This window comes from Zootermopsis nevadensis, unplaced genomic scaffold (assembly GCF_977971745.1).
Source record: "Zootermopsis nevadensis isolate Lab colony 2312 unplaced genomic scaffold, Znev_1.0 Znev_ptg000002l, whole genome shotgun sequence".
NCBI lineage: Eukaryota > Metazoa > Arthropoda > Insecta > Blattodea > Termopsidae > Zootermopsis > Zootermopsis nevadensis.
Genome location: NW_028259134.1, coordinates 35,805 through 47,781, shown reverse-complemented (window position 1 = coordinate 47,781; position 11,977 = coordinate 35,805). Strand labels below are relative to the sequence as shown.

At 42.1% G+C, this 11,977-nt stretch overlaps 1 protein-coding gene, 1 long non-coding RNA gene and 1 pseudogene across 3 annotated transcripts in view; 1 reads left to right on the top strand and 2 right to left on the bottom strand.

Moving 5' to 3' along the window:
• Positions 1-1,302: 1,302 nt before the first annotated feature.
• On the bottom strand, positions 1,303-2,316 carry LOC147875021 (uncharacterized). The gene is made up of 2 exons (XR_015537390.1): positions 2,213-2,316; positions 1,303-1,631 (listed from the first exon to the last, which is right to left on the bottom strand). It is a non-coding gene; the product is annotated as an uncharacterized LOC147875021 (long non-coding RNA).
• Positions 2,317-5,722: 3,406 nt separating this feature from the next.
• On the bottom strand, positions 5,723-9,042 carry LOC147875020 (uncharacterized). The gene is made up of 2 exons (XM_087357118.1): positions 8,296-9,042; positions 5,723-6,428 (listed from the first exon to the last, which is right to left on the bottom strand). Exon 2 carries the CDS (start codon positions 6,358-6,360, stop codon positions 5,932-5,934), a length of 429 nt encoding a protein of 142 aa, XP_087213244.1. The 5' UTR covers positions 6,361-6,428; positions 8,296-9,042; the 3' UTR covers positions 5,723-5,931.
• A 1,180-nt stretch (positions 9,043-10,222) lies between these two features.
• Positions 10,223-11,977, top strand: part of LOC147875019 (peroxisomal multifunctional enzyme type 2-like) — a 22,749-nt pseudogene continuing 20,994 nt past the window's right edge. The window contains exons 1-4 of the transcript XR_015537365.1: positions 10,223-10,469; positions 10,648-10,731; positions 11,254-11,391; positions 11,619-11,768. The product of XR_015537365.1 is annotated as a peroxisomal multifunctional enzyme type 2-like (transcript). The remainder of the gene's footprint in view (positions 10,470-10,647; positions 10,732-11,253; positions 11,392-11,618; positions 11,769-11,977) is intronic.

The window sequence follows — 11,977 nt, the reverse complement described above, 5'->3', positions numbered from 1 at the left end:
AACAATTAATCTGATCACAAGGAACATTCTAACCTTCTCCATCCCCAGCTGCTTTGGCAGCCATCTTGGCCTGCTTCTGTTGCTGCGATTTGAGGTAACGAATGGGCAAGACCGTCTCGCCTTTCGCTTTTTCTAATTCTGATTCTGATTCTAATTCTGACTCCTGTATTGGAGAAAACAAAGTATCTACCTAATTAAAAATACGTAATGAACATGTTAAAACAATATACAAAATCAACATTTAGGGTATCCTCTATATATTACAGAGAATGAGTAATAAATTAAAAGATGTTTATTTATTAACATAGCCCTGATGATAAAGGCAGCAAGAACCTTTTTAAATGGCGGCAAACGTCTACCGGACTACATGACGCTACAACCCAGAAGACGGCTATCTTCATGTGTACAGTGCTCAACATGTTTTGAAGAAAGAGCTTCAATATGTCAGGAAGGATTGGAAAATAACTGGTATGAAGTATTCAAAGACAAAAAACAAACTAAACTTAAATCCATACCTCAAATAAATGTCTCTCTTTCTGCTGAAACTAAATTCTGGAACCCTGGTCTTAAAAGGCAAAATGCTGATATTGAGATTAGTCAACATAACCTTCATGCTGAACATAAACCAGACCATTACAGGTGGTGATGGAAGATTATTCAGATGATGTAAAAATCGTACTGCGTTTATGTCGAACCTCTCCCACCTATCTCATCTGTCAAAGTTAGCCGCTTGATCTTAACACTGTACCATTTCTAAAACAGAAAAATCACTCATGTTCTCAAGGTATGAGAATAACGCTTACCTGAAATGTATTACGAGATTTAAGTTGGGGTTTTAGAGCATCACCGATCCACCTATAAATTTCAGTCACCAAAGTTTTCCATCCTCCTCTTACACATTCATCTGTGTCTTTTATTAATGGTTTTATTTTTACAACCTTTGAGCCAAAATTCTTGCAAAGAAAATGTCGGACATATTATTAGTGTTATGTAAACGTACAACAGCGCACGAGGAAGACTTTCACACGCTTACAAAGACCAGCGTCAAATACAGGGACCGTAACATTGTAAAAGCACAACCGAGTAAAATCAATTCCTTCGTCGGTAATTAGATTAGTTGATAAAGTTGCATAAATGCAGTTCTGCAGCAATCAATGTGAGAAAATATGTAGTTACCATCACTGTTATTTTGTGATGCCATATCAGCTGTCAAGGTTATTGCTGGAACAACATATATGATAACGTGGGAGAGATGTGGAGTTGAAATGTTAAAGATAGGAGGACAGAAGAAATCCAAAAGAATCACAGAATTATCTCACGTTTATTACAAACAGACAGTCCCATTAACAACACATGGTAAAGTGGAATTACTTACTGAAAGGGATTGGGGGGGGGGGAGCTGAAAGATGCTATCACGTGTAACATCCTTCAAGAATAAAGAAACTGAGAGCCTGTGTAACTGCTGAAACAATGTTTGGATTTTTATGTTCAATTCCTTTCAGAAGTTCCTCCTGAACAGCTTCAAATTTCTCTTTTCCTATGAGCGTAATCTGAACAGCAGTTGCCTTGTTCTTGATTTTGGTGCAGCAAAACACTTGGAAATAATTCCAGGCATCACTTCTCCAACAGTTCTGTAACCAAACAAAAACAAAATGCTCAACTTATTACCACACACACAAAGTATGATGATCGAACACCCTGTAAGTTTCTTTAAGAAAGGAAAATAGGCTGAAAATCATACAGAATAAAAAATTATTTTATTATTATACGCTGCATCTATGTGTACTCTATTGAAATGTATTAAATTAAATTAAATCCGTGGCATAACAGCTCCAGAGAGCCAAAGCAGACTAGCTTGACTGCTGGCCTCACGTTCACACGCCTAAGCAGAGGTGAACGATCATCCAACCAGATCTAGGGTGACGTGTGGTCAGCACGACGAACCCCCAGCCATTGCTGGCTTTCCTGACCGGATTGTAGCTCCCCAATTTCCTCACGATGCTGGGTTGGCACTGGTTGAAAGCTCATGAGAAAATTTCTCCTCCCCCCGAGACTCGAACCAGCGCACATTCCGTCTCCGAAGCACGATGCCTCAGACCGCGCGGCTACGGCGCGGGACATTGAAATGCATATGGGAAAACATGGCTACAGCAGCAGAGCGACAGTTTTCGTCAGCGTCTGTAGAAATAACTTTGACAAAGGTCAGTTTTACCTTGACAAAGATGGCTTACTACATCGGCGAGCGGGAGGTCGTTGCCCCGATCAGGTGGTAATACCACGTGCGTTAGTAAATGACGTCATAGCCTTGAATCGCAGTCTCACCCAGGACAGAACATGACTCTGAAGCCACGGATGAACCGAGCGATACGATCCAATGTCAGCAGATGCGAGTCGAGAGACCGACGGAAACAAGGCCATGAGAATAAAGCCCCAGTGGATCATAAAGCATCAAGGATTGGACTGCGAGACGCGGGATCAACATTTCTAGATCAACGATCACGCAGGTTATGAATTGGCCGTGACGTCGAATGAGACTCGAGTCCATGCCTACCGATTCTCTAAGCTAATTAAGAATCCCTGAGACAACCCATCAAAACCCCTAAAAATCCCACCAGCTACGTCACTCTCCGGGGTGGGACGCAATGTGCGACCAGCCATGTCGTAGCGGACACCGCGATGTACGCGACAGACATTAAGGTGGCTCATAAATCCTTTGAAAGTGTGACAAAGTTCAAATACTTGGGAAAAACAATAACGATTCAAAATGATGCTCATGAGGAAGTTAGGAGGAGATTAAATTCGGGAAATGCTCGCTACTTCTCAGTTCAAAATATTTTGTCTTTGCGTCTGATTTCTAAGAACCTGAAAATTAAAGTACTCAAAACAATAATTTTGCCTGTTGTTTTGTATGGGTGCGAAACATGGTCAATTTCGTTGACATTACTGTGTTAAAAATTTCGGGCACAAACCTGGGTCCACATTTTCGCGTTCCGCTGTTATGTTATGGCAGTGCGCGTCGGTGTGGACCGGCTTTAAGAGGCCGAGAAGTGAAAATCAAACTTCAAGATAAAAAGAAGAAGAAGAAGAAGGCAGAACTAAGACTCGAGAACAAGTGTCCATATGCAGAAAATCATTCCGTACCGAGCATATTTTATTAGCCACGTGATCTAATTAGAGGTTTGTGGCGACTATTACCGATTGGGTACAAGATTGCTTTGTGGGGTGGAGTTATTTTATCACATCCTCGTGACTGATTTTCAAAAGACATGCGTAATTTAGAATTTAAAAAGAGCCGGTTATGACGACAGGCGTTTTACTTCTGTACGCTGTCAGAATTTTCGTTCACTGTTTAACGTTCGAATGCGGCAAGCAAACTTTTTAAATTTTGAGACTTTACTGAGTTACGATGCAACTGACCATGAATGCAGAATGCAACGTGCGTGTTATTTCAACAATTTTAGCGTTCCTGAATTTCTTGTCACAGTGAACTTACTAAAACTGCAGCTGTGGTTGCTTGCTTGGTGACACACGCTATGCGACTCCACCCCCATTTAAAAGAAGGTTGAGCTGAAACAGGGTGTTTCATGTTAATTGTCGTTGAAATAAAATTTACTGTGCGTTAGATGTATAACACACCTCTTTCGATCTTTACTTTTTATGTATTAGGGGATGGTTATTCATGTAATAAATGTTTCGAACCCCCTCTGAGCTTAAGATTATGGCAGAGCAGATCTCTATCTATCTACCTGTCCGAAAGTCCATCCACCTGTCTTTATTATCCAGAGTTTCCGCATAAAACACAGTAACTAAGTACAACAGCAGAGCATACAGGCTTGGATTCAAACCAGTAACCTGCCGAGTACGAACCCCATTCCACAGCGCCCAGTTCCCAAGCCGCGCGTCGATGCCTGTTCGTTGCTTGGTTCTCAGCGTCAATAACAAATATAATGCTCCATGCGCTGTGATCTAATAGGGCAAACCACGGAAGTCTAGAATACTTTTCCAGAAGTCAGATTTCTTGAATAGCCCAGCGACTATTACGTTGTCAAGAAGCATTCTGTTCTATAGTTTCTTTCGCAGTCAAATCTAGAGCTCATAACGTGACGAGAACAGTCCTACTGTATTTGAATACATTTATACAAAGACTGAATAATGGCTACAGAATTTCATGAAGCTAAACCTACGATGGCTCAATTTTGTGGGCCCTCAGATTTTAATTGGGAAACTTGGATGTTTCCAAGTTAATGTATGTTCAATAATTCTCTTGTGTTTGGATTATTTGATTATTTACGACGCGAAACTTGGTCAGTGGCATTTATGCAGTGTCACAAACGCCTACATTTTGCGTTTTGGACGAATGCTTTGTGTTGAAAAGCTTGAAACATTGGGCACTTGGCATAAAATGAATTAATGGTTTCATCATCGCACTCAGCTGTGCTGATGCAGTGAAAGGTTTCGACGGACTGGACTCGTAGGTCGATTGAATCTGGTGTCAGAGTTGCAATATTAAGACGAAAATTCTCCGGGATGTCGCGCCGTATAATACAGTAGAAACTGACCGACGTTTCAGAGGTGCTTACTTCCTGCATCATTGGGCACTCATCGCCCTGATGATGGTAGGTAATAAGCACCTCTGAAACGTCGGCCAGTTTCTACTAGATTACTTGCCGCTGTGAGAAGCTGAAATCTCACTTACAGCAAGGATGTTTCTGGCAAAGTGACAACTTGCAAGATCAAGAAGGAGATGGGGGATACCATTGAGGTTGGTTTTATGGAAATAAGTTGCGAGTACGTGGACTAGATCCGTGTGGCTTGGCACTGGGACAGACGGAGGATTCTGTTGATCCTCGGGGTTCTGTTAAAGGCCTGCTTCGTGTTCGGCAGGTCCCGGGTTAAAATCTCGGCTCAGAGCCCGGCTACCTCAGCCCCTTCAGGCAAATTCCGGGATGGTACCGTAAATTAGGCCACGACCGCTTCCTTCCACATCCTTTCTAATTCATTATTCATTGTCTTCCTCTCATTCGACGCTGTGTAATCCGTTGAATTGTAAAAAGATAATCACGAGGAGGTTTTATCATTATCGCAGCTGCGTCGTCTCACGCACGGCTCTGCCTGATTTCCGCTGGCCTTGACCTAAGTAATTGGTTCACGCGGCGATTTCTTGCTTCAGGCAGGATCCGGTACGAGAGCTCGTGGCAGAATTTCCTGAAGAGGACGTCTGCATTTTATGGCTGTCGACACGATCACTGTGATGGAAAAGTTCTCTTATCACGGAATGTTAAACTGCAGGTCGTGTCTCAAATATTTTTAGATGCATTTAACTCTTTGAAGCACAGTGGTAACTATATGTACCACCTGTAGTTATATTAATGGGTCTTCTTAAGGTACAATTTGGCTGCACGCGACAGAGACGGGAGACGGACTCATCGCAGCTTCCCGCCACTCACTTTTGAGGTGACGACCGAGACATGCGGCAAAGTGTTTGTTTTGTTGAGACGCGTGCACATATTCTGTGAAAAATGAGTATAAAAATGCTTCTAAAAAGGTTACTCGAAGAAGAAGAAGAAGAAGAAGATGTGTTGCTGTGTTATTTGTTGCGAAAGAAAGAAAGAAAGAAAGAAAACCTACGAGTTCAATATTCAAAACCAGACGCGAAGAAGGGTCTTTCTGTCTGTTAATAAAGAATCATTTATCATTAGAAGAAGAAAGTTTCAGGAGTTATTTCAGATTGAATCAAAAGCAGTTTGGTTACGCACTGAGTTTAATAGGAAAAACATACAAACAACAAAAACTGTCGCTCACGTTACGGTTAAGTTTCTTATATTGTATTATTACTAATTATGTCACAAATGTAATGACAATTGTCTTCATTCTGTGATGTTGGTTGGTTCGGGGGTCGAGGCAGTTCTTATAGGAGAATGTGCTGATACCTCAGATGAACTTGGGTTGGACATCCCATGTTGCTCCTCGCATATCCATCTGAATCAATTCATAGTGACTTAAAATGTTAGCTTGTATTTTCAAACGTGGAGCCTTTACGTGGTTCCCAAATGAAGCAATTTCGTCTTCAATTTCTGTATCAGTGTTGGCACTTAACTGTTGCACGAGATTATCAAGAATATCATCATGATTGTTGTTGCGTCTTTTTCGTCGTGGAGGCTGTGGTACAGAGGACTGCGATGCTTCATCTGGACAACCTTCGCTGTTTTCAGTCCGAGTCTCAAACTGTGCGTTTGCCGCTGAATCTGACTCAACATTAGATGCAGTAGGTCTTTCTGTTGAAACCGGTTCTAAGAATTGGAGTCTCTTGAAAAAATCCCACTTAGAATTTTTCGGTGGTGCAGCTGATCCGGTTGACATTTTTCTTTTGCGTTTAAATCGATTGTATGAATCCCGTATATACTTCCAGCGTTTTCTACAGTCTCCATCTGAAATGAGAAAATACGCCCATTTTCGTGTGCGTGTTCTTTGTGTACGATATCACTTATTGAGTGATTGACAATTTTTTCCCTTCAGATTTATGGCGACTGGCGAAAGTTACGCTTCACTATCGTTTGCTTACCGTATATCAGCGCGTCATATTTCACCAATCGTGAAAGAGGTTCTTAGGTGTCTAAGAAACAAGTTGGTACCTCAACTCATGCCTGAACCTACGCAACGAGAGTTTCAACGCATTTCAAACGAATTTTGGATAAAATGGAATTTTCCGAACGCCGTTGGAGCCAATCTCTTTCAACTACAAAGCTTTCTTTTCTATCGTTCTTTTAGCCATCGTGGACGCTAATTACAAGTTTATTGCGGTCGACGTCGGTGCATATGGCAAAGAAGGTGATTATTGGAAATAACTTTAATCTTCCGGGTCCTGAGTGCCTTCCGGGAACCATTTCTAACTTTCAGGCGAAGCATCGGGTCTCGACGCGTATCTGATGAAGTTGCAAAGAATGACGTAACTGAACAGACATTCAATTATCGCCTTTGTCGTGCCGGAAGGGTATCGGAAAATGCATTTGGGTTGATTTGCCAAGTATTTTGAGTGTTTTATACACACATAAACATTTTGCCGGAGACATGTGATGATTTGATATTAGTCGCCTGTTACGCGATGGATTCCTAGTAAAAATCTGGAAAAACTTTCTATCACTTCAGTAATGACGTGGAAACAACGCCACCAAACACGCACTCCTTATCTCGAGCAGGAGGCGAGATAAGAGAAGAGTTGAGAAAATATCTCATGTCAGACGCTGGTGCAGTTTCTAGGGAAGTAGATCGCAAAAACCTGGTAATAATCCATTCATTGCATGACGTGTTTAAATCTAGAAGACGTTATATTGTATTATAAAAACGCAAACAACTAACCACTTTTGTCTAATTAGGCGAGCTTCGGGATTTAGAGGGTTAAGTCTGGCATTTATGAAAGCGACAGTGAACTTATGAGTCCTGCAAATTTCGTGACTGTCAGGCATCGAGCAGGACCCCGTTCCTTGGCGTATAAAAATGTATTCTGTGAAAGTTAAGTTGCCACCACGCCCCGCAGTAAAGCTGACAACCGATTTCAGACTACGTTGCCGATAACTGGGTTACACCGAACGCCTATTGATTGCAGCATCCTTGGCGATGTAAAAGTCTGACCAGAACGAGCTGCATGGAGCAGAGTCCATCTTCAGCCCTCGGTCGGTCGGCTAGTTAAATTCTGAACGAAATTCTTATCTCCTTATAACGCAGTTTTCTCCTCGCTCTTGTCACTTCATCCATCTCGGGTCCAGATATTACCCTCAGCGCTCTCTTCTCAGACACCCCGAGTCTGTGTTTTCGCTTGAAGTGAAAGACCGGGTTTTACACCCATACAAAACAGTAGGAAACATTCGTTGTTAGAGAGGAGACGGGAAACAGAAGATTGTGAACTGCGGGCGGGAGAATGTGAAGGTGCGTCGTGCAGTTGTAATACGCTTGGAAGTGCCTGAGGTAAAGTTGGTAATCGGCTTCCTCAGACGTTGGTAGTATTTCGTAGGATTGGCGGGCAGATTGAAATAGCTGAAGGTTGTCAGTTTGTAGATAATAATATGAAGAGTTTTATTCAGTCTCAAGACAAGATCAAGTTCACGCGCCCTGGGACCATGAAGATTATGTATAATATCGAAGAAGGTGGCGTGATGTCATTCTCTTTATGAGTGCGACCTCACACGTGATCTCGTTACAGGCGATGACATCATAAGGAAACTGTTATCACAGGAGGCGTTGCGAGCTGTGAGGGCGCTCTCATATTACATCTGCTTAATCTCAATACGTGGAACTTACACAGTGTCTGAATTTAATTCGGATGGAGTTCGGACCTCAGCTTCTGGGGAATGCGGTGATGATCCTTCGCGGAAGTGTAGGCAACTGTCAGCTGCTCGAGAGACGTGCTAATTCCTTTCTTGTAGCTCCTGAGAAATGCCGCCAGTCGTTTTTCTGGGTCTCTCCGACTGTCGGTTGTTTCCATGGAGACGGTTCCCTGACCTTGACCGCTATTTGTGATCTGGCCTTCGGCGTTGTGCGAGGGCTGGGCCTGCCAAAGAATTACGGAATGTTGGTCGTTCGCTTAATAACTCGCCCTGCTCGATTAATCCAGACCCGGGGACTAACAGGAATCTTTACTCGAATTTACCGCGGGCCGGCGAGGGAAGTAGGTTGTGTGGATAAAGCTGGCTCAGGAGGAGAATGCCCCGCGTAGCGAACTTTCGGGTTGCTGCCCTCAACAGCGCTGAACGGATTTTGATGAAACTGAACGCGAACTGGCGTCGGTAGGCATCGCTTCGGGAAATTCTCCGCTCCACATTTAGCTCATCTCTGGTTTTCAGAGTTCACTTGGCAAATGTTCACATTCGCTGGCTTCATATTTTAGGGTAACAAGTTTGAATCCACGAAGTCATTGTCATTATCGGAGATAGAATTGAAGTTGCTCAAAATCTGCCACCACGCGAGATCCGACATACAGACAATTGTCTCAGTTCCTTGCCCACGTAAAACCGACGTTTCGGGAACAAACCCTGAAGATGGGGACAGAGTCTGTTCCCGAAACGTCGGTTTACTACGGTAACCAGTTGATTATGTGTAATAAAATTGTTTGTATCTTGTGAATCACACAAAACATCATAGTTGAATGGTTAGTACTCCTGCTACATGTTTGGCAGGTCCTGGGTTCAGATCTTGGCCTGCAGACTGGCTATCGTGACGAAGGCTTGTTGTGGTTTTCCTCAGTCCCTCCAGAAAATGCTTGGATAGTTCCTTAAATTAGGCCATGATCACTTCTGTCCACATGTTTTCCAATTCTCTGTTTACTATCATCCTCTCACTCGACATTATAAAGTCTCAGCTAGTGACAGCATCGTTAAATAAAGTATAAATAAATTGTGAGTCACATGAAGATGGCTGCCTTCTGGGTTGTAGCATTACAACACAGAAAACGAGTCATATTCGTACTCGCCACTGTGAGAACCTCAATTCTTACTGTGACTCGCATGCTTTTGTTGTGCTGTAACTTTGTGTGCCTGAAACTCGGGACTGTCAGTGTGATGGTATGAGATAAGAAATTCATGAACATGTGTCTGCACGACCTTGAATTTTAAGATATCCCATCTTACTAGTGACATCTTATAAATTGATCTGAAGTTGTCACTGACATGAAATCCCACAGTCTTGGACTGGGGACATTAAAATATTATAGTAATTTATAAAAAATACATTTAACACTGCTTTAGCTTTATTCAGCTTTCAGTATCACATTTAATTTTCATTGTTGCAATTTGCATGCTCTTTCCTAATGTTCTTCAGTAAGACACATCCTAATTGCTGATTTAACTTCCTTGTGTAGAGCAGATGCTCATGGGAAAAGAGTGTGAAGGTGACAGCGTTGTGGGATATTGCGCAGTGTAGTGTAATATAAATTGACACCATTATTAGGCGATCTCTCTGGTGATGAAGGCAGTAAGCATATTCCCCTTGTTACTTCATGCTTTTAAGTTAGTCATGTTTCTTTTCTGTATTAATAACATAGGCAGGAAAACTGTGACATGAGTTAAGAAAAATAAAAGCAGTAAGTACAGTTTCTATGGGATATTATGATACAATGTATAAAATGTGAAAGTAGGGCAAGGAAATATCTCAATTTGGGAACTCTACATTCAGACAGGTAAAATGCCATTTGTTGCTTTCGAACATTTTCGCTAGATCTACTGATACTATTGGTAGCACTGCATTAATCTAAATATATCGATATGGGAAAGAATGACTAGCGAAATTGCGTCGATCACTTTCGTAACCTGTTTTGAAGTACAGTACATATTTCTTGTACAGAGGTTTTGCAGTTATGTCAGACAGCAGACTGGCCGTATCTGATGCGAAGGTCTGAAAAAACAAGCACACAAACTGTGATGATCTCGTGGTAGTGGATTGTGTCTTGGAGTCTACGACTAGACAGCGGCGGATTTATCGTACGTAGTAAGATTTAGCAATTTGTGCGTTGTATTATAATTTTAACGGTTACATTATTTCTTGACGATGACTTCGCAGTTATACACACGAAAGTAAACAAGGTACGAAGTACTGGTTAATCTTGCACTTGTACTACCTTATCCGTGTGTTTGGTCACGTAACTTCGTCTTGTTTCAGGTTCGGACTTCTGTAGGGCCCTATTAAGCATGACAGATCTGCGATTCGATGGCCGAGTGGTTGTAGTTACAGGAGCTGGTGCAGGTGATTATCGTACACGAAAATAATGTTTGTGCCTGATCGCTTTTCTAGTATGCAAGACTTTCTTTCGGAAATATTTAATTCTTGTCGAAATTATTTTAGGTTATCGTTCTTGTCTTCGCGGTTTCAGCTTCATTAATGACTATATTGTACAAAAAAAATATAGTTCTTTCCCTCATTTGTTAAGACAAAAATATGAAATTGAAGGGTGTGGGCTGCTACAACAGTATGTTTCCAGTTTTAATTGTACCAGTTTGTGTGTGTCCATTTCCATGGATAAAAGTTGTCATGATAATATTAAAGTATGATGAGACTCCACATGCCATGTGATGTGTGCACTGCAGAGGTGAGTTAATACCCTTCTCTTTTATCATTTGTCTGTTTCCATTGTCTCATAATCGTATTAATCATGGCATTTGCTTACAACTTCTTGCAATGAACAGTTCTGTGTGTCGTTTCAGCCACTTATCATTTCTTGTGTGCCAGTTCCTCATAATTCTGACCAGCCATGACTTTATGTTTCAGGCCTGGGTAAAGCATATGCCCTGCTGTTTGCGGAGCGTGGAGCATCAGTTGTGGTGAATGACCTTGGTGGTGGTCGCCATGGCGATGGGAAGAGTAGCAGTGCAGCAGACAGTGTTGTAGAAGAGATCCGGCACAAAGGTGGGTTTAGTGCATTATGATGCTTGTTGGCTGCTACTGCATTCGCATGTAAGTTTCTTGTTTGTCCTCTCACCTCTTCTCTTTCTCCTTCCTTCTTACAAACTGCTTCCTTGTGTCCCTCTCTACCACCTCCATCTGATTCCCTTTCCTTTCCAACTTCTGTTTTACGGTGAAGTCACAGCACCGCGGGATTGCATTTGTATCGTAGATTGTTTTGTTTCTGGTAGGTGGCAAGGCTGTAGCCAACTATGATTGTGTGGTGAATGGAGAGAAGATTATATAGACGGCTCTGGAAGAGTTTGGACGAGTAGATGTGGTAGTGAACAATGCTGGGATCCTGGACAAGTCATTCTCCAGGATTAGTGACGCAGACTGGAGTATGTTTGAGATTAAATCTTATTCTTGGCCATAATATCAGATTGTGGGGTACTTTCAGTGTATTTGGACTGCTACAGTCAGTCAGTCAGAAAACTAAGAGCGCCAGTGACTGGATATTATGTAGCTGTCCCAGGGGCCATTTTACCTTAAAGTCTGATAGTTCAGTGAAATTGGAATATCATTTTTCTGCAGAGACTAATTCTGAAAG

What these genes read in the sequence shown, in the direction of transcription:
- LOC147875020 (XM_087357118.1), bottom strand. Translation starts at nt 6,360, where the DNA reads ATGTCAACCGGATCAGCTGCACCACCGAAAAATTCTAAGTGGGATTTT.